The sequence below is a fragment of the Sus scrofa genome, chromosome 5, assembly GCF_054392235.1.
Source record: "Sus scrofa isolate SSC_HxYL_T2T_F1_AM1 chromosome 5, Sscrofa_HxYL_maternal_Yorkshire_Landrace_v2.0, whole genome shotgun sequence".
In the NCBI taxonomy this organism is placed as follows: domain Eukaryota; kingdom Metazoa; phylum Chordata; class Mammalia; order Artiodactyla; family Suidae; genus Sus; species Sus scrofa.
The window spans coordinates 7,525,667-7,548,515 of record NC_139387.1 but is presented as its reverse complement, the minus strand read 5'-3'; the positions used below and the strand labels follow the sequence as shown (position 1 = coordinate 7,548,515).

Sequence of the window (22,849 nt, the reverse complement as noted above, 5' to 3'; positions counted from 1 at the left end):
ACCTGCTGAGCCACAGGGGAACTCTCAGCATTTTCAAAATGCACGTACATACCAGGGTGTCACAGACTTGGAGAATCAGAATCTCAAGGGAAGGGCTTAGACCATGAGTCTGGAAGCGCTCACTCAGTGTTCCTGATGCACACCACTGACCCGATGGGCACTCACTCAGCTTGGGTGCTTGACTGTGGCGCACATTCCATCCCTCACCTGGGAACTTCCACGTGCTGTGGGTGTGGCCAAAAAAAAAGAAGAAAGAAAGAAATTCTCTGAGGTAGAGATTAGCAAGAATTCATTCTGGAAAAGAATTGGAAATTTTCTCAAGAATTGAGTATTAGGAGTTCCCATCGTGGCTCAGCGGTTAACGAATCCAACTACGAACCATGAAGTTGCGGGTTCGATCCCTGGCCTTGCTCAGTGCATTAAGGATCCGGCGTTGTAGGTTGCAGACTCGTCTTGGATCCCGCCTTGCTGTGGCTGCTGTGGCCCTGGTGTAGGCTGGCGGCTACAGGTCCAATTAGACCCCTAGCCTGGGAAGCTCCATATGCTGCAGGAGTGGCCCTAGAAATGGCAAACACACACACACACACACACACACACACAAAAAGAATCGAATATTAAAAAGCTCCTGAATCACTTGAAACTCACCCTTGTCTTAGTGTGAGAAAGCTAGAGACATGTGGGGTTTTTACATAATTACTTTGAGGAGTTCTCATTGTGGCTCAGTGGGTTAAGAACCTGATTAATATCCCTGAGAATGCAGGTTCGATCCCTGGCCTCAATCAGTGGGTTAACCACCTGGCATTATCTCAAGCTGCAAGGTGGTTCTCAGATGTGGCTCAGATCTGGTGTTGCCGTGGCTGTGTTGCAGCCTGGCAGCTGCAGTTCCAATTTGACCCCTAGCCCAAGAACTTTCATACGCCACAGGTACGACCCTAAAATAAATTGCTTTGATAGAGATACTTCTGGTTGCCCTGCAAATTTTACTCTTTCAAGATCCTACCTAGTTTTGTATTATGCAGATGACAACCTCTTCAAGTGTAAATTCTTTATTTTGGTAATAATTATAAGTAATTTTTATATAGTGCTTGCTGTTCTAAGTATTTCATTAACTTATTAAATCTTCCTGACAACTTTATGAGGTGGGTGCTGTCATTATTATCTCTATTTTATATTTGAGGAAATGTCAAAATTGAGGCGCAGAGCAGTTTGGTAGCTCTCTCCGAGACACCCAGTAAGTGGTTAAGCCAGGATTCCAACTCCCAGAGGTCCGACACTGAGTCTGCCCTTAACCGGAGAACAGCACCTAACACTCGTGCCTGAGATTACCATCTGGAAATTTATTTAAAGTCTCTTTGTTTTAATATTTTCGGTAAGAAGAAATTCAACTCAGAGAAGTCTTGGTGTAAAAGTTGTGTCAGCGTTAGAGTGGTGTATAGTTGTCCCTTGAAATCCACAGGGCACTGTTTCCAGGACCCTCTCAGATACCTAAATCTGCACATGCTCATGTTCCTTACCTAAGATGGCTTAGTATTTGCATGTAATCCACACATATCCTCCTGTATGCTATAAACCACGTCTAGATTACATATAATCCCTAATACAATGTGGATGTTATGTAAATAGTTGCTCATGCACAGCAAATTCAAGTTTTGCTTTTTGTGACTTTCTGGAGTTTCCCCCCCAATTTTTTTTTTTTTGGGGGGGTGGTCTTTTTAGGGCCCTACCCATGGCATATGGAAGTTCCCAGGCTAGGGGTCCAATTGGAGCTGCAGCTGCTGGCCTACACCATAGCCACAGCAATGCCAGATCCTTAACCCACTGATCAAGGCCAGGGATCGAACCAGCGTCCTCATGCATACTCGTCGGGTTCTTAATCCATTGAGTCACAATGGGAACTCCTCCCCAAATATTTTTGATCTGAGGTTGGTTGAATCCCCAGATGCAGGACCTATGAATTTGAGGCTCAACTGTCCTTTTTTTTTTTTTTTTTTTTTTTTTTTTTTTTTTTGGCCACCACACAGTATATGGAGTTCCTGGGCCAAGGATCAGATCTGAGCCAAAGCTGCAACCTAACTGCAATTGCAGCAACACAGAATCCCTACCCCACTGTGCTGGGCTAGGATCAAACCTTCGTCCCAGCGCTCCAGAGAACACCATTGATCCCACTGGGCCCCAGCAGGAACTCCAAATTGCATGCACCGTAAATATGCAATTTGTTGATTTTTGATAAAGGTGCACCAACATAACCCATCCCACTTTCAAGGTATAGAACATTTCCATCACCCCAGAATGTTCCCTCCTCCCCACTAGGCAGTCGCCACCTCCATCTGTAACCACTGCTCTGGTTTCTGTCTACCTGATTGTTTGGCCTGTTCTTGAGTTTTGTATAAGTGGAATCATACAGTATTGAACCTTTTCTCTCTGGCTTGTTTTGCTCAGTATATGCAAATAAATTCCATTTAGAGTTATTTTTAAATGATTTCTTTGGTCATTTCACTTTTTCATAGTGTCTCTATTTTACTTTATAAGGAAATGTTTATTAGCTTTTTCTTTACCCCCATTTTCCAACTACATAGCAGTAGATCTTTATGCAGCACTTACTTCCTTATATTCAATAAAAACTACCTAATAAGCAGAATCCGAGGACACCACTTCAAAGTCAGACTACGTTAAAATCCTAGCTTAGTTTCAGGAAATAATTAAAATACATACCTGGATTGTAGCAAAGACTTGCATCTTTCCATCCATTGTCAGTCTTTGTAAAACTTTCTTCTCTGGGTTTTCTGCTTGGCTGATTAAAAATGAAGAGCATTTTTCTTATTCTCTTGAGAGACCTAATTCTAAGTGTCCTAGAAGAGCTTTTCTTCTTGGCTGCAGAATCTCGGAATTGAGTGTGAGACTTTGCTATTTACAAAGTCCAGATTGTGACATCTAGGCATTTGATTGGTTAAATAAGCTTGTTAGAGTAGCCCGTCTTTCCTTAATTAATTCCACGTGATAAAATACCGACTTTGCTTCTTAATACTTTATGATTTGACAAAATTACCAGAATGTCTTCAAATACAGTTTTATCTGAAAAAAAATTCAGGCTAGATTAACTATAGTAGTTAGTTCTATGATCAAAGGCCTTAACAACTTCGAGGTTTACCTTTGGGGCTAAAGTTCATTGCTTTACCATGCTTTTTTTTTTTTTCCTCCTTCAAATGATAAGAAGAGGTGTGTTTTTCCTTGGGTAATTTTTCTGTCTTGATCAAGAGTTCTTTGTTTAAAATTTCAGAAGGTTTTTTGGGTTTTTTTTTTTTTGTTGTTATTTTTTTAAGGTTCACACCTGTGGCATATGGAAGTTCCCAGGCCAGGGATTGAATTGTAGCTATAGCCGCTGGCCTACACCACAGCCACAGCAATGCAGATCCAAGCCACATCTGTGACCTACACCACAGCTCATGGCAGTTCTGGATCCTTAACTCACTGAGTGAGGCTAGGGATCAGATCTGAGTCCTCATGGATACTATCAGATTCGTTTCCACTGACCCATGACGGGAACTCCTGAAATTTCAGAAGTGTGAAAGCTTTTAGTTAGCGGTCACTCTATAGTGTTTATATTTAGTAATAAGCTTGGGGAAATGTAGCCAGTGTTTTAAATATTTCTCATATAATCATTTGTATGAAATTAGATTCAGCAAAGAGGACTGCTTTGAGGGGTGTAAAAGACGGTTTTGCAATTCTGCTTTGATTTTCAAATAATTTTATCTTTTTTCTGAAGTTACTTCCTAATATACATATATGTATACTCTGTAATGAAAAAAGAGAGAACACATAGATCAAGATCATTAAATACCATGAATTTTGTTCTTATTTCAGAAAAATTTTTTTTTTTTTTTTTTGTCTTTTGTCTTTTTGTCGTTGTTGTTGTTGCTATCTCTTGGGCCGCTTCCGCGGCATATGGAGGTTCCCAGGCTAGGGGTTGAATCGGAGCTGTAGCCACCGGCCTACGCCAGAGCCACAGCAACGCGGGATCCGAGCCGCGTCTGCAACCTACACCACAGCTCACGGCAACGCCGGATCGTTAACCCACTAAGCAAGGGCAGGGACCGAACCCGCAACCTCATGGTTCCTAGTCGGATTCGTTAACCACTGCGCCACGACGGGAACTCCAGAAAAAAATTTTTTAACATACAGAATGATTTGGTTTTTTTTTTTTTTTTTTTTTTTTTTTTTTGCTTTTTAGGGCCGCACCTGCGGTATGTGGAGGTTCACAGACTGGAGGTCTAATCAGAGCTACAGCTGCTGACCACAGCCACCGCCGTGCAGGAGCTGAGCGGCGTCCACATCACAGCTCATGGCAACAGCAGGTCCTTAAACCCACTGAGTGAGGCCAGGTATCATACCCGCAACCTCATCTGACTAGGAAATCAGATTCATTTCCACTGCGCCACGACGGGAAGTCCTGATTTTTTAAATTTAGTTTTATTACATGGACTTTAGCTGTGAAGTAATCAAAAGCAAAGCACAGGAAAGGGACAAAGTAAAAAGGCAAAAAGGAAAAGTTGAATAATCCACCAATTATAACCAGCCTCTGCTTTTAGAATTTTTTTTTTTTTTTTTTTTTTTGGCTGCGCCCACAACATGCCAGGGATCAAATCCGTGCGGCAGTAGTAACCCACAGGATCCTTAACCACTAGGCTACCAAGGAACTCCCAGCTCCTGCTTTTATAGAAGAGTTTTTACTGCTTGGGTGAATAGGGGGAGTTTTCCATTATTGAATGACAGTAGCAGACTTTTTTTTTTTTTTTTTTTTTTTGTCTTTTTGCTATTTCTTTGGGCCGCTTCCGTGGCATATGGAGGTTCCCAGGCTAGGGGTCTAATCAGAGCTGTAGCCGCCGGCCTACGCCAGAGCCACAGCAACGCGGGATCCAAGCAGCGTCTGCGACCTACACCACAGCTCACAGCAACGCCGGATCGTTAACCCACTGAGCAAGGGCAGGGACCGAACCCGCAACCTCATGGATCCTAGTCGGATTCGTTAACCACTGCGCCACGACGGGAACTCCGACAGTGGCAGACTTAACATGACTAATTATTGGGGAGATAAATAATTACGCTGTTCTTGAGCTCTGGGGCAAAGTTCTATTCTGCCCTGGAGCCCTAGGGGACTCTTAGCCAGCTCAATCCTGAGAGAAAGAAATGTGACATGAGCTCTTCTAGGACCAACTCTCTTGCTTTTCCTGATTCAGACAGGCCTATGTAGCCCTCTCTTATTTATCTCTTTTACTACCAAGTTCGTCAATAAAAATGTAAATTTTTCTATTGAAGTTTGATAAAAAATTATTAATAGGATACAAACTACAGAATTTTCTGGCGAGATAAACTATGCATAGGTAAAACAACTAGACAGTTCCGTTTCTGTAAAACGCTAGTAATTTTAAAAACCCTAAATGTAGGTATATGTGTATGTAAGGGTGTGAGTATTGAGAAAAATAGGAAAGAACACTTACTAGATTACAAATACAGAGGGAGTTCTGATGTGGAAAGAAGAAGGGAAGGGGAGTGAGGACTCAGTGGAGACAAAGACAGAACGTGTTTAACTATTAAAAGAGTATGGTGTGATTACATTTATACACAACTGTAAGCTGTGTATATGGAAATGAAATATTTGACTTAAAAAAATAATTCAAAGGAACACATCAGCTTGATCCGGGCTAATCAGGAAAAGCCTTTTGATTGAGAAGGGTCTACACATTGTATTGAGCCCCAAATCTTGGGAGTGGAATTGTTAAGAAGGAAGAAGAAATTTTACAAAGGGGATACCTTGTGAAATTCCGTGTGGCTTAGTGGGTTAAGGATCTGGCATTGTCACTGCAATGGCTTGGGTCACTGTTGTGGCGCTGATTCTATCCCTGGCCTGGGAACTTCCCCGTCGGGAGACGGGGAAGATAGTAGGGACACATTGTAAGCGAGGTAATAGGGAAAGAGCAGGTTGAATTTGTGTAAGACAGAAGGAATTCATTTCAGAGTAATGGCGGGAATGATAAGAAAAAAGTTGACCAAGTCACCAAAGATCACCTATTGTGGGATTTTGTTCATATGAAATCTCTACAATATACAAATCCATAGAGATAGAAAATAGATGAGTGGTTGTCAAGGGCAGGGGCGATTCAGAGGAAACAGGGAGTGAGTACCCATTGGCGTTGGATTTCTTCTGGGAGTGATGAAATATTCTAAAATTGATGGGGGTAATCATTGCACAATTCTGTGAACATACTAAAACCATTGAATTGTACACTGTTAGTGGTTAACTTATATCTCAATAAAGTTGTTACCAGAAAAAAAAAAAAGGTTAGCCAGATAAATGGGAGTCCCCTGGTTAAAGCCATTACAGTCTAGGTTTGAGTCTGAATTTGATCTGATGGACATTGAAGAGCCATTGTAGGTTATGAGAGTGCAGAGGACTGCCCATGGTTTTAAGAGTGTATGTATATATATATATATATATATGTACACACACACACACATATATACACACACACATATACACACACACTCATTGAAACAAAATTCAAATAATATAAAATATCACGTTAAGTAGAAAGTTTCAGTTTATCTCACTCGCCAAAGATTACCACTATGAAAATTGTGATTCTTTTCTAAAATCTTAATTTTCCTTTTTTTTTTTTAAACATGAATGGAAATGTCATTTAACTTTTTTTATACAGCTGTATTTCATGGCTGTCTCCCTATACTGGCATGTGCTACCCCAGGGAATAATAATAGTCCCCCACATCATAGAGTCATTGCAAAGTTTAGACAAGTTGGTACATATATACAGTTAGAATAGTGCAGACACATAGTAAGCATTCAGTAAGCATTAGATGTTTTTTTAACTATTACTATTAAGGGTAAGCTTAAGGATACAGCTTTTATGAGTGATTGTTTTAGTAGTTCTTTTGTTTGAGAACCTTAAGTGAAAGCAGGCTTAATTTCCATCTCAGAAGTGAAGTTTTCACCCATTCATCACTGGGCTAGCAGCCAGGCACTCTGCTAGGTACCAGTATTAAGAACTAACACATAAAATTTCATTAAAAAGATTAATATGGAATTTTGAGGTGAGCTTACAGGTATCTGAGACCCTTGAAATTGTCAAAAGTTTGTATGTGCCTGCATGCAGTTTAGTAAACAAAATAAATACATAGCTTTCAAAAGAGGAGTTCCCGTCGTGGTGCAGTGGTTAACAGATCTGACTAGGAACCATGAGGTTGCGGGTTCGATCCCTGGCCTTGCTCAGTGGGTTGAGGATCCGGCATTGCCATGAGCCGTGGTGTAGGTTGCAGATGCAGCTCGGATCCCCTGTTGCTGTGGCTCTGGCGTAGGCCGGTGGCTATGACTTCGATTAGACCCCTAGCCTGGGAATCTCCATATGCTGAGGGAGCGGCCCTAGAAAAGGCCAAAAAAAGAAAAGAAAAATAAATACATAGTTTTCAAAAGATTACCTAGAGTGACTTCAGATCCTTTGGTGGGGGGTCAGCGCAGGGCATGTGGAAGTTCAGGGCTAGAGATTGAATTCGTGCCACAGCAGTGACCCAAGCTACTGCAGTGACAACACTGGATCCTTAACCCACGGTACCACAAGAGAACTCCTCTTCAAATCCTTGCAAACCACATGCTTTACCAAATTTGATTCTCATGACAGACCCAAAAGATAGATAATATTACTAGAGTTTTGAAGGATACAGAGATGACTCTGACCCTCCAAGAGGTTGTGTATACCCAGCTAGCTGTTAATACAAGGTGGAAGGTGAAAAGCCTGTTAGAAAGATAATTCTTTGGAGTTCCCATCATGGCTTAGCGGAAAGGAATCTGACTAGTGTCCATGAGGACGCAGGTTCAATCCCTGGCCTCACCCAGTGGGTTAAGGACCTGGCATTGCCATGAGCTCTGGTGTAGGTCGCAGATGTGGCTTGGATCCTGCGTTGCTGTGGCTGTGGTATAGGCTGGCAGGTGCAGCTCTCATTCGACCCCTAGCCTGGAAACCTCCATATGCTGCCGGTGTGCCCCTAAAAAGACAAAAAAAAAAAGGAAAAGAAAAGATAATTCTTATGCCTTGGAAATTCAGAAGGAGAAATTTATTCTAGCTCTTGAAATTGGGGAGAGCTTTTTGGCCTTAAACTCTATTGTGTTAAAAATTATATCTCTAATTGCAATGTATACATGTAAGGATAACCTGACCCCCTTGCTGTACAGTGGGAAAATTTAAAAAAATAAAATAAAAAAAAATAAACAAATGAGACTTTAAAAAAAAAAATTATATCTCATTTGATGGATAGTTATCAAATGCTTACTGTATTCTGGTTGTTATTCTAGGCCCTGGGAATATAACATTGAGCAAACAGACAAAAACCTGTATTTCTTCATGGAGCTTACGTTCTTTTGGGGAAGTCATACACATAAAATGTGATCCTTTTCCTCACCTTATGTATTGAAACTTCAGCGCAACTGGTATTACGTGCCTAACAATGCCTTCCACGTAATAATGTTTAATAAATATGTGAATGAGTAAAAGTATGAACCCAAGAGCTGGAAGAGATCTTAAGAGGTCATGACCCTAGTTTTCAGGCAGGACCACATTTATCATTTCTTCCACATTTTTGCAATGGAATAGAAATTTAAAACCTACGTTATATCCTTCATTCACCATGTACTATGAGGAGATTTGACATAAATGGAAGAAATGAACTTGGGTGTCTCCATCTAGTATTAAGCTGTCTTAAGTTCTTTGGCAGTATAGAAATGCAGAGCATCTCTGTTATCTGTCATTTCTAGGGGAGGTGACGCCAGGACTTTCCCAGGTGGAATATGCACTTCGCAGACACAAACTGATGTCCCTGATCCACAAGGAAGTGCAAGGGCAGAGTGGAACAGACCAGACCGTGGTTCTGCTGTCGAACCCTACATATTATATGAGCAACGATATCCCCTATACTTTCCACCAAGACAACAATTTCCTGTACTTGTGTGGATTCCAAGAACCTGATAGCATCCTGGTCCTTCAGAGCCTCCCTGGCAAGCAGTTACCAGCACACAAAGCCATGCTTTTTGTGCCTCGAAGAGACCCCAGTCGAGAACTGTGGGATGGCCCCCGATCGGGCACGGATGGAGCAGTAGCTCTGACTGGAGTGGACGAAGCTTATACGCTGGAGGAATTTCAACATCTGGTACCGAAACTGAAAGGTAACAAATGGGAGCAGAAGTGAAATCCCAGGCCAGATGGGTACTCAGACCTTCCCTGCCTGTTTAGACAAAGTTCCTCTTTTCCTAAAATGATTATCACAGCATTTCCCTGGGGACCAGGGAAAGAATAGAAGTCTTTTCCACAAGACTTTAAAGATTTCATTCGTTCATTTGCTAATTTTTCATTAGATTATTCAGAGAGACTGTTAACTGGTCTCTTTTGAAATCTCAGAGAGAATTTTAAAGTGGCTGATAGCCATGGGCCTCTCTTTAAGATGACTGACTAGTCTACTGATCTTTGACTACTTCTTTTGCCAACTCTTCTAAAAAAAGAAGTATTCTCAAGAATGATCTGTTCATCACCAGCCTCAGAATCACCTGGTGATGCATAATAGAATTACAAATGTCTGATGACAGAAATGTAAAATCTGCAGCTCCCACTCCATACCTCCTCAATCAAGCAGGATTCTCAGTGGGTTAAAGATCCAGCGTTGACATGAGCTGTGGTGTAGACCGGTGGCTCTAGCTCCAATCAAACCCTTAGCCTGGGACCCTCCATATGCCGCGGGAGCAGCCCTAGAAAAGGCAAAAAAAGACACACACGCAAAAAATTATAGTTAAATTTCTATTGAAAATAAGATTGGAGTTTTACATATAATCTACATTTAAAACCATTTTTACTTTAAAATGATATATTTAGGCGATTACATCACTAATACATATCCCATCAAAATATTTAGGATTTTTTTCCCCCTGTTCTGTTCCAAAGTACATTGTATAAAATATACACTCTTCATGTTTAGATTCTTAGGAATAATACGCATCAGCTTCTGTCAGAAAAAAAAAGCAGGGAACAAGTGGAGACCTGGTGTAAGTGGGAAAGATTTTCGTAATGACCCTTATCTTATATCTCAGGCCAGAACTGACCATTTCTTGGGTCTCTAAAGTGGAAACGAGAACTCTGGTTGTCTCTAATGAAGATACGTGGCAGACAGGAAAGGAAAGATTTTCCTGGATAAGTGTGGATTAGCACATGTTATACAATCTCACCAGTACTCAAATTGTAAGGGATGAAACACCACCATGAGCTGAGTACTTTTTCTGTCCTTTTTTGTTCAATTATGTAGCGATGCCTCTAGCTCAGTTGTGGTGTGGAAAACAATTGTCATAATTCTTCTTTAACAGTTAAGTAAAGCTTGAGTACAACTGTAAATGTAGTAAATTCATTGAGTAATAAAAAAAAAAAAAATTGTCCCATAGGGAAAAAGCAAGGATTTATTCCAAGAATGTAAAGTTGGTATACTGTAGCAAAATATTTAATAAAATAAATATTGAAAAATAAGCAAAAAAAAAAAAGCTTGAATAAAACTTTAAAGGTCTCATCTATCATCTTTACGAAGAACATTGACGTTTGAGGGGAGAAAAGTTGTATATTCATTCAGTCTCAGAGGATTTGGCTATCTTCAGAGAATGGCCTTTCCAGTGATTTCTGATTGTCCTTCAATGACGTCAGTCCTTTTGTTTTTCTTTTTTTTTTTTTTGTCTTTTTGCCATTTCTTGGGCTGCTCCTGCGGCATATGGAGGTTCCCAGGCTAGGGGTCAAATCGGAGCCATAGCCACGAGCCTACGCCAGAGCCACAGCAACGCGGGATCTGAGCCGTGTCTGCAACCTACGCCATAGCTCACAGCAACGCCGGATCCTTAACCCACTGAGCGAGGCCAGGGACCAAACCGCAACCTCATGGTTCCTAGTCGGATTCGTTAACCACTGAGCCACGCGGGAACTCCCAATGACGTTAGTCTTAAGAGAGCTTGTGCTCCACGCTTTAGAGTTCTACACTACACAGCTTATAGTTTTGACTCTTGTTCAAGTCATGATGTGACAGGTGGAATTTTTTGTTGCTGTTTTGTTTGCAATCTGTTTTAAGCTGAGACCCATACTCTGTGGTATGACTGGACGAGGCCCTCGCACACGCAGCTCCACTGTGACTACATGCAGCAGCTGGCAGAGGTCAAAGCCAAGAGCAAGAACAAAGTTCGGGCTGTGCAGCCGCTGGTCCAGCGCCTCAGGCTGATCAAATCTCCTGCAGAAATTGAACGAATGCAGATTGCTGGGAAGCTGACCTCACAGGTAGGGTTCCTACTGAAACAGTTGCTTCCAAATGAAAAAATCTCAGCTCTTCGGGTTGAGTGGGCACATTAAGATTGTGTACCCAATGCAGTAATCTCATGGCACATAGACGTTTAGCTTCTACTTGGAGATTTACTGAATGTGTCTGCAGATTTGCTCAGTACCTGCAAGGCAAATCAGATGTCCTTTTCTTTTCTTTTCTTTTCTTTTCTTTTCTTTTCTTTTCTTTTCTTTTCTTTTCTTTTCTTTTCTTTCTTTCTTTCTTTCTTTCTTTCTTTCTTTTCTTTCTTTTCTTTCTTTTCTTTCTTTTCTTTCTTTCTTTCTTTCTTTCATTTTTTTGCTCTTTAGGGCTGCACCCGTGGCAAATGGAAGTTCCCAGGGTAGAGGTTGAATCGGAGCTCCAGCCTCTGGCCCATGCCACAGCCACAGCAACTTGGAATCCGGGCCATGTCTGCGACCTACACCACAGCTCATAGCAACGCCGGGTCTTTAACCCACTGACGACAGGGATCGAACCCACATCCACATGGATACTAGTCGGATTCATTTCTGCAGCACCACAACGAGAACTTCCCAGATGTCTTTGAATAAGGTATAAAACCAGGTTTTACAGTATTCTGATCACACTGTTACCTGTCTATACATAGTTATCCTGAGATTTTATTTTGGTGTTGTCCTAAAATTTAGAAGTATTATGTCTATGGTGTTGCCTTTATCTAGCAACTCAGTAATGACAACAGACAGGGAGATGGAGTTTGGCCTTGTTTTTCTTAAACTTCTAGCTGTCAGTGATTGTATTCCTTCAGTGTTCCCAATTCTGATATGGAATGTTTCTGGAAGATTTTTGGGTATTTGCGCACAATAGTTTCCTTAAGAATAGTTATGCTAAGAAAAGCAAAAACAAACAATAGAAACCAAACAAAGAATAGTTATGCTCTATTTCTGTGACTCAGCCCAAGTGAAAATTTTCCTTCTTTTGTGGACCAACCCAAATATAATTAGTGCCTGTGTATACTGATCCATTGGGTTGTGTTGTACTCAGATTTGGTATAATATAAGTAAAGGGCCTTGCCATTAGAGCTAAGTAACTCTTACAGACAGCTGGTATAATTTGTGGCAGAAAGAAAAGTGAGACGGGAGTCAGACTTTCTCCAGGGCTGATCTCGCCTGTGGCTGAGCGTATGTCCTGCCTGGACGTCTCTCCCTGAATTTCCTCTAAGTACGTAAACTTGGGCTCTGCCCTCCACCAGACCTGACTCTTCTGAATTCTTTTTCATGGTGAATAGTATCAATATCTACAGGTAGAAATATGGAAGTTACCTGCATGATTGCTTCTCCCCAACTAGATATATCTAATTATTTAGTCTCCAAGTCTACTCCATGTGGCAGAATAGTGGAGTGGAAAACAGACCTGGCTCTAAGTACCAAGCTGTGTTATTTTCACCTGTCCCTCGCTTGGTGGGACACTGAGTATGGCTTTGCTGTCTCCTTGCTTCCATTTTTTCCCCCCTTTTTAGGGCCACACCTGTGGCACATGGAAGTTCCTGGGCTAGGGATCAAACCGAAGCTGCAGCCACCAGCCTACACCACAGCCACAACAACACCAGATTCGAGCCGCATCTGCACCCTACCCCACAGCTTGCAGCAACGCTAAATCTTTAACCCACTGAGCAAGGCCAGGGATCAAAACTGCATCCTCATGGATACTAGTTGGGTTCTTAACCCGCTGAGCCACAATGGGAACTCCACATACTGAACACTTTGAGATGGGCCATAGTGTCGTGTCATCCCTCTGGCCAGAGTGCCCTTCTTCCTATTCTAACATCACCCCCATGGGGAACATACATGAAAAGCCTTTATGAAATTGGAGTTCCCTGGTGGTAAATAGGTTAAGAATCCAGCATTGTCACTGCTGTGGTGAGAGTTTGATCACTGGCCCCAGAACTTCCACATGCTGCAGGCACAGCCGAAAAATTATGAAATCATTTCTAAAATGCTTTTTCTCTCCACTCTCCTTTCTCCATAAACTACAGTATTCATGTTGTGCTCTGATTATGAAGTGCACAGAGTGTGAAATGCAAAGAAAACCCATTTTACATTTTTAAAGACTCAAAATACAGACACTTAAAAAGCACCTAGTGAAGAGGGTTACGTGTTAATCGGGCATATGGGCTACACTGTGAGAAGACAACCCTAAGAAGAAGGGATCTTTATAGACAGAATGTCACACACACAGTAAGGATAGGTGACACATACCATATGTACCCAGAGCATCTGTGAAGAAATGGGGTTGTAGGAGGCACACTGAGTAAAGCACCGTCAGCTATTTGCCCACCTGCAAAGCAAAAGGAACTTTTCTACCCTGTTTAGTCTGCAGTGTAAAAGGGCCATGACTTCAAAAATTCTCTGTAATATGCATTAAAGGTTTGAAAGGAAATTTATAAAATGACAACGAAATCCCTCTTTTACATCTATGAGCCTCACCAGAGCCACTACACTCCCCCCCCCCCCCTTTTTTGGTTTTGTTTTAGTTTCATGATAAAAATGCAGGGCAAACTAGTTATTTATCAACATGTGCGTATATATACAAATCAGTAACCTTTAATTGTAATTGCTAATTCATTCAGTAAATACTTATTTTAAGGACTGCCTATGGTGCCAGGCACTGCTCTAGGTTCTAAGAACACAGTGAAACAGGCTCTCGGTGTGTCCCTGTCCTCAGTCAGTCTACATTCCAGTTGTAAACAAACAGGATGTGTAGTCATCTGGAATTTAATGCTGCGAAGAAGAATGAAGAGTGGAAGAGGGATAGGAGTTGCCTTGTGGTGCAGCAGGTTAAGGATCTGGCATTGTCAGTGCAGGAGCTGGGGTCACTGTTGTGGCACAGGTTTGATCCCTGGCCCAGGAACTTCCACATGCCATGGGTGCAGCCAAAAATAATAATAGTAAACAAACAAATAAATAAAAATATATGTTTTTTAAATGGAAGGGCATGGTGTGATGCAAAGTGCTAACTTGGATAGGATGGTCAGGAAAGGCCTTTCTAAGGATGGCATCTTTGAGGAAAGGTCAGACTGAGGAAAGGGACCAGGCCATGCAGATATTCCCATTTCATCCCACTTGCTTCTCTCTTGGGCTTTAAAAACCTTTTTTTTTTTTTTTTTTTTTTTTTTTTTTTTTGTCTTTTTGCCATTTCTAGGGCCACTCCTGCAGCATATGGAGGTTCCCAGGCTAGGGGTCTAATTGGAGGTGTAGCCACCGGCCTACGCCAGAGCCACAGCAATGCAGAATCCAAGCTGCATCTGCGACCTACACCACAGCTCACGGCAACGCCGGATCCTTAACCCACTGAGCAAGGGCAGGGATCGAACCCACAACCTCATGGTTCCTCGTCGGATTCGTTAACCACTGCGCCACGACGGGAACTCCTGTCATTACCTTATATTAAGAAATGTTATTAAAAACATTCCTTCCACAATTCATTTGTTCTTAGACTGTAACGACTGGTGTAGTATCTTATAATCATATCCCTGTGTGACTGATTTGTCCCACAGACATTGGAAATTATGTAACTGGCCGCGTTTCCCTTCTCACATTGACTGCTGGAGAACTCGGGTTGATTTGCGGCCAGTCTGCCTTCGCCAGAGTAGTTGTCAGGATCATCATGGTGTGCCTTTCCCTTCGTTGTTTTGTGTCTTAGCGCCATTCCCCTCTAGCCTTGCCTTCTTTTTTTCTTTTTTTTTTTAAGTCTACCATGAATTTTATGCTATATTTTTGTATTTTATGTATCCATCTAAGCAAATCAAAATCCTTTTTGGAACAAGGTACAAGAATAGGAAACAGGTGTAACACGGCGATCACAGAATTATAAAGTCCTTGTGCTGTAGGCCAGTGGTTCTCACACTGGGGGCAGGTTTGTCTCCCGGGGAAATTTGGCGATACCTGATTTTCACAGTTGGGGAACGCTCTTGTCATCCTGCAGTCAGCAGGACAGCCCCCAAACAAAGAATAACCCAGCCCAAAATATTGATACTGCCAAGGTTGGGAAACCCTGCCATACCCGAGACCAGTCCATCCATAATTTCATACATTCCAAGGCAGTAGAAGCATTTTATAAACAGAAATGACAATTGTGCTTCCATGTAGCTTACTCTAGTATACAGTCTATGTTCTAAGTGGGAAGGTTGGGTGCTGTTCCACTAAGTCTCTCATCAGTCAGCTATTCCTGAAAGCAGTATTTTCCCCTTGGGAAACCTATATTATCAGGCCTGCAAAGCCACAACGTCCGGTCGACAAAATTGGTGGAAAAGGTGCTTTCTATTTGAGATCCAGTATTGTGAATGTTTGAATAAGGAACATAGTTAAAATGAGACTAGGTTCTTTTCCTCCTCCGTTCTCGTTGCAGGCTTTCATAGAGACCATGTTTGCCGGCAAAGCCCCCGTGGAGGAAGGCTTTCTTTATGCTAAGGTGAGCTTTAAATGACTGGGAAAGTTGTGTTGGCGGCAGGTGTAATTTCATTGATTCGCATATGGCATCTGGTTAGCTTTCACAGAAGTGACCAGGATATCAGTAGAGAGGATTTGCTTCTTAAATGTCACTGGTAATTTATTAGATGAGTCAAAAATATGCAGAGCTATAATTCAATGGAGAAGATCACAAAGTGTAACAGATCAAGAAGGAAAGCCTTTCTTTCACAAAAGCGAGGTAGGAATAATACTGTATAAGTAACTGCAAAGGCAGAGAATCTGGGGTGGTGCTATACGAACCATTCTCCAGCTCCATCCTGGAATATATAATCAAATTGGTAGAATTTACCGTTTGCCTGGCATCTTTTCTCACGTTTCCAGAGCATGTAGCTTGGTAGCTATTTGAAAGGTTGAAAGTTGTAATTTAGAGCTGCTGTGAAAAATGCAGGCCGTATTCCAGTGTGGATCTGTAAGAAAAAACAAAATAGTGACGTGTAAAGTATCTGACTATCTCTGCACTCATCCCTGATCATAAGCATTCTGTGTTCTCTTCTGGACTTAACAGTTTGAAAATCTTAGGAAATTTAGAGCACTCGGAAGAAAAGAGCAGATGTGATAATAATGATGAACAGTAGTTGGGTGAGAATAAAAGACACAGACTAAAGTTATAGAGCATGAAAGTTTGGTTAAATGATGTGATGAGTAGTTTTCCATTAATAGCTTAACCCTTGAATGGAGGTATAGGCTGTTGAAGAGATCCTGGCTGGGGCAGCCCTGGGGAAATCCTTCCTCCAGTCATACCTTGCCGCCGTTGTTTTTCAGTTTGAATTTGAGTGCCGGGCTCGTGGTGCAGACATCTTAGCCTACCCACCTGTGGTGGCTGGAGGGAATCGGGCAAACACTTTGCACTATGTGAAGAACAATCAACTCATCAAGGTACAGGAAATGCCCTTCAGTGCTGATTCCACTGACCCCAGCGGCTTTAGTAGAAAACTAACCTCATGGTCCCCTAACCTTCAGCTTTCACAAACTAACTGGCATGTATAGATCACTCTGTTTATAAAATGTTTTTTGCAGACATTATCTCCGTTGATCCTCGTGTTAGCACCGTGAGACAGGCGCAGTTATTAAGATGCCTGTTTAATAGATAAGGAAAATAAGGGAGGAGGGAGTGAGAGGCACGGGGAGTCTGGGGTTAGTGGATGCAAACTATTGCATTTAGAATGGACGGGCAATGAGGTCCTGCTGTACAGCACTGTATATCCGGTCTGCACAGGGACCTGTATCGAGTCTCTCAGGAGAGACCATGGTGGAAGATGATGTAAGAAAGGGAATGCGTATCTATGTATGACGGGGTCACTTTGTGGTACAGCAGAAATTGGCACACCACTGTCAATCAACTATACTTTAAAAAAATGGGGGAAAAAATAGATGAAGGAAATAAAGTTTAAAACATTCACTGACTCATTAGTACAGAGCCAAGTATTCTACTCTAAAGCTTCTGCTCCACCCCTTCTCTAAGGGCTTGTGGCAACACTAGGCCAGGCATATTTGGGGAGCATACAGATTTTGTGAATATCTTATTAGCTGTAAGGGAACTTACTTTTTATGGTTCCCCCCCCCATGTGACTATACAAATAAATAGTTGTATATTCCTTTATTAAATCAACTTTTAATTATCTATTTTAATTTACAGTAAGTTCAAAAAATAAATATAGCACATATGAGGAGTTCCCATCATGGCTCAGCAGTTAGCGAACCCTGCGAGCATCCATGATCGATCCCTGGCGTCACCCAGTGGGTTAAGGATCTGGTGTTGCTGTGAGCTGCGGTGTAGGTCACAGATGCAGCTCAGATCTGGTGTTGTTATGGCTGTGGCATAGGCCAGCAGCTGTAGCTCCAGTACAACCCCTAGCCTGGGAATCTGCATATGCTGCAGGTGCTGCCCTAAAAAGACCAAAAAAAGTGCGTGCGTGCGTGTGTGTGTGTGTGTGTGCGTGTGTGTGTGTGTATTAAGTGTGAATGATTTAACTTTATTTTTTTTTTTAGTGAATACCCATGAACCAGTTACTCAACTCAAGAGCTGGATCATTACCAGTAATGTTACATCTGCTTATGTACCTTATGCTATTTGGTCCTGCTGCTTGCCTCCCATAGGTCACTGGCAGGTGTCCTAAATTTTTATTCATCATTCTCTTATTTTTTTTCAACAGTTTTTTTCACATAGACATGATTCCCCAAACAGTATTAATTAGTTCTGCTTGTTTGTGAACTGTATAAGTATTATGTACTGCTGTATATGGTTTGAGGGACTCACCTGTTTTTGTTTTTACTCCAGTATGATAATATAAATTTTTTCCCAAGTATTTGTATCTGTTTACACTTTTACCCTGAGTGAGGCCAGGGATCAAACCCGTATCCTAACGGACACTGTGTCAGCTTATTAACCTGCTGAGCCACAACGGGAACTCCAACATTCTTATACATTATTCATGGTATCTAAGTTATCAGGGTTGCCAGGGGAATACCTGATAATGGAATTGGTGGTAGGGTTGTGGAATATGCATATTTGCACTTTAATAGAACATACCAAACATTTCCAAAGTGATTATGTCAATTTATATTTCCACTCTTCCTGACACAGTTTGGTAGTTTATATTTTTCTACCATTTTGTCTTAAGTTTTTACTCATAGTATTGTCTTACCTTTTTATCTTCATTTTTCTTTTTTTCTCGTAGTTTATGTACGTTTTTACTTTCTTGATGTATTTTTTCCTTTTCCTCTTTTTCTAATAAATCTTAATAGACAGTTTCTTTAAAAAGTAAACACATATATTCCCAATGAACCAGCAATTTCTTTTATAAGTATTTTTCCAAGAACGATTAAGACATACGTCCAAAAAATGGCTTGTGCAAGAAGGTTGGTGGCAAGTTTGCTTCTAATAGTCCAGGAGTCCACAACTAGGATATTAGATAAAGAAACTGCCATGTAGTATGTTCTTAAGCTAAAAAGGAACATACTTGGAGTTCCTGTCGTGGCACAGCGGAAACGAATCCAACTGGGAACCATGGGGTTGAGGGTTCGATCCCTGGCCTTGCTCAGTGGGTTAAGGATCTGGCATTGCTGTGGCTGTGGCGTAGGCTGGCAGCTACAACTCCGATTAGACCCCTAGCCTGGGAACCTCCATATGCCGTGGGTGCGGCCCTAAAAGGACAAAAGACAAAAATAAAAAAAATGAAAATAAAAAAGAGCATACTTTACACTACCAACAACGTGAATGATTTCAAAAGCATCATGCCGAATAAAATAAGCCAGACACACAAAAGTTACAGACTATCTGGTTCCATTTATATCAAGACTTGAAGTAAGCAAAATTAATCTATGGTGATAAAAATCAGATCAGTGATTGCTTCTATTGCGGGTGTTACCTGGGTAGAGGCTTGAGGGCGTGGTTACCTGAGTATATGTTTGACCAAACTGACTTAACAATGTATACTTAAGATCCATGCTTGAAGTTCCCATCGTGGCTCGGTGGTTAATGAATCCGACTAGGAACCATGAGGTTCCAGGTTTGATCTCTGGCCTCGCTCAGTGGATCTGGTGTTGCCGTGAGCTGCAGTGTAGGTTGCAGATGCAGCTCGGATCCTGTGTTGCTGTGGCTCTGGTGTAGGCCGGCGGCTACAGCTCCAATTGGACCCCTAGCCTGGGAATCTCCATATGCCACGGGTGCGCCCCTAGAAAAGACAGAAAAAAAAGATTCATGCTGAGAAATCTCAGCAGAGTTTTGTTGGTTTGCATTAGTCTTTAAAAACCAGCTTCTCAAAAAAATAATAATAATAAATAAAATAAAATAAAAACCAGCTTCTCACATCATTAACGCCATTTTGTCTCTATTTATTATCTTATCACACGTGCCCTGGCTTTTTTTTTTTTTTTTTTTTTTTTTTTTGTCCTGTTAGGGCTGCACCCACGGCATATGGATGTTCCCAGGCTAGGGGTCGAATTGGAGCTACAGCTGCTGGCCTCCGCCACAGCCACAGCAATGCAGGATATGCAGCTGCATCTGCCACCTACACTGCAGCCTGCAGCAATGCTGGTTTCTTAACCTACTGAGCGAGACCAGAGATCGAACCCCAATCCTCATGGATAGTAATTTGGTTCTTAACCTTTTGAGCCACAACAGGAACTCCTTCTTTTGTCTTTCATGTTTACATTTGCCTTCTCTGTCTCTCACATCCTAGGGGATTTTGGTAGGTTTTTCTTCCAGGAAACTAAATTTTCTCTTTGTTTGTCTAATCTACTACTTCAGCTGTCCATTGAGTATTTTATTTCAGCAGTTATTTTTATTTCCATTTGGTTCCTTTCAAATGTGCGTAGTTACTTTTAGTTGTCTCTTTTTTTATTGTGTTTTCTTTTCTCTCTCTCTCTGTTTTTTTTTTTTTTTTTTTTTTTTTTTTTTTTTTTTGTCTTTTGTCTCTTTTAGGGCCACACCCGCAGTATATGGAGATTCCCAGGCTAGGGGTCGAATCGGAGCTACAGCTGCTGGCCTACGCCACAGCCATATCAAAGCAGGATCCAAGCCACATCTGCGACTTACACCGCAGGTCACAGCAACGCTGGATCCTTAACCCACTGAGCGAGGCCAGGGATCAAACCTGCAACCTCATGGTTCCGACTAGGAACAGTCAGATTCGTTTCCACTGCGCCAAGATGGGAACTCCATTGTTTCATTTTTTAATGATTTTTATTTTTTAGTTGTCTCTTATTGCTTGTTAATTTTCATGATTACAATTTTTATCCCTTTAAGCATTTCATAATAGCTCTTCTGTGTCTGATAATTGCATTATCTGGAATCCTGGAAGATCTAAATTGGTATTTGTTGTTCTAGCTGACTCTCACTCAGATTGACAGCTTTTGGTGGTGAGCTCATATTTACTTGGTCTCTTGGGAAAATTCTGCAATCCCAAATGTGGGGAATATTCCCTCTAAATGGTATTTGCATATGCTTTTGCCAGACGAGAAATGGGTCCTAATGACCTTATTATCCCCCATGAGTGGTCTCGGTTAATGCAGGAATCTCCAGTTCATCTTCCTCACTTTGCAACACCTTTCCTATGTACTGTAACACTCATCACTAGTTTCAGTTCTGAGTTGTCTTTATGCAAGAGGAAAAAAGCCTTTGAGACAGATCTCCAAATCGCATTCATTCTTCTTGCCGTTATTATGTATGTACTTATTTGACCATTATTCTCCTATGTACAGTTCTGTGCTTTTTTAGATATGAATAAGATAAATACAAATACAAGTTTTCAATATAACATGAAAAGTAAGAGAAATATACCCAAAGGTATTTGTTTTGCTTTTGCTTGTTTTTGCCTCCACATTTATTTTGGTGGGGAGCATAAGGGGAAGTAATATTCTAAAGCCGAATGGTTAAGGGTAATTATATTTGAATAAAGGCCTTGGATAACAACTTATATAGAATTTTTTAAATTAATACTTATCGATAATGGTAACATTTATAATGTGCTGATATTTACCTTTAGTGCTTCAAACCCAAGCACTTTCTTTCCAGAGCCAGTATGTTTAACCACTATGCAGTGCTGTCTTTCTTGAGTCAATGTTAATTCATTTGAAAAACTTAGATGCTATTTCTTATGAGAAGGAACCAGAGAAAATTAGTCTTTAAATTAGAGCCTTTATATATATATATATATAAATTATTATAAATTATTATATATATAATATATATATAAATTATATATATAAATTAGAGCCTTTATATATATATATACATACATACACATGTGTGTATATATGTATGTATGTATATGTGTGAATATATAAAATGAAAGGCATAAGGAGTTTAAATTTAAGAAACGACAGACAGTCATAAAGTCACCCACTTTTCCTCATCTTACTTCTGTTGCAGGATGGGGAAATGGTGCTGCTGGACGGAGGTTGTGAGTCTTCTTGCTATGTGAGCGACATCACTCGTACCTGGCCTGTCAATGGCAGGTAGGGCTTCTGCAGATCCCATTGCTTCTTAGTAGCATGAGTGGAAATCTAAATGTATTTGAAATAAATGACTAAAGAATTATACAGGTTCCCTCTAGCTCAGGTTAACTGCCTTTACAAAGCTCCTGATTATTTTCTAAGACTGCTTCATTCACCATATCACAGGATCAGGCACCTAAAAATAGCTCGTTAACACACATGCTCACAGAATTCAAAGTTTTTATTTACCATTACAAAAGTAACATTTAGGATGTAGTAGAATAGTTTGGCCAGATTAACCCTCCACAGATAGTAGTTGTAGAATCTGGGTAAAGTATTAAAAACAAGTCATTTGAGGAGTTCCTGTCATGGTGCAATGGAAACAGATCTGACTAGGAACCATGAGGTTGCAGGTTCAATCCCTGGCCTTGCTCAGTGGGTTAAGGATCCAGCGTTGTCGTGAGCTGTGGTGTGGGTTACAGATGTGGCTCAGATCCCACGTTGCTGTGGCTGTGGCATAGGCCAGCAGCTGTAGCTCCGATTGGACCCCTAGCCTGGGAACCTCCACATGCAGCAAATGTGGCTCTAAAAAGCAAAATAATAAATAAATAAAAATAAAATAAAATAAAAACAAGTATTCGAGGGCACCGGTGAGCTTCTAAAAGCTGGGAGCATACCTCTCTCCTTGAAAGAAGAGCTGTAATGGTTAAGATGTAAGTGGTTAGAGAGTTTTGCTGAGAGTATTCCCCAGTCAATGCAGTTTAAGCAGCAGGAAGCCACAGCAGCCTGTTTGGTGTTAAAATGTCAAAGAACAGAGTTAGGTACTAGCAAACAACCAGAAAGATGGGGGGAGATCTTGGAAGAGGGTGTACTGCAGAAAAGGGGGAGCCCAGAATTTGCATATAAAATATTCTAAAATCCTTGGCTGATCACTACACTGTATGTTGGGGAAAGACTCCAGGAGGCTCAGCAAAACACTGGCAACCAGAATGTGAATGGACCGAGCAGAGATTTTAATTGCTTCCCACT

General features: G+C 41.2%; 1 protein-coding gene across 43 annotated transcripts in view; it reads left to right on the top strand.

Annotated features, from left to right (window-relative positions):
- The window catches only part of XPNPEP3 (X-prolyl aminopeptidase 3), a 51,942-nt gene that overhangs the window by 16,274 nt on the left and 12,819 nt on the right, over positions 1-22,849 (top strand). For 26 of the 43 annotated variants that reach the window (XR_014802974.1, XR_014802982.1, XR_014802981.1 and 23 more), the window contains 5 exons: positions 8,818-9,225; positions 11,154-11,356; positions 15,762-15,824; positions 16,646-16,759; positions 21,756-21,841. Coding sequence is in view for 30 of the 43 variants with exons in the window: in XM_084955218.1 (XP_084811344.1) it covers positions 8,818-9,225; positions 11,154-11,356; positions 15,762-15,824; positions 16,646-16,759; positions 21,756-21,841 (874 nt within the window). In the remaining 13 variants the exon portion in view is untranslated. Of the gene's footprint in view, positions 1-8,817; positions 9,226-11,153; positions 11,357-15,761; positions 15,825-16,645; positions 16,760-21,755; positions 22,192-22,849 lie in introns of all 43 variants that reach the window. The other 17 variants (XR_014802979.1, XR_014802976.1, XR_014802986.1 and 14 more) reach the window with 2 other exon arrangements.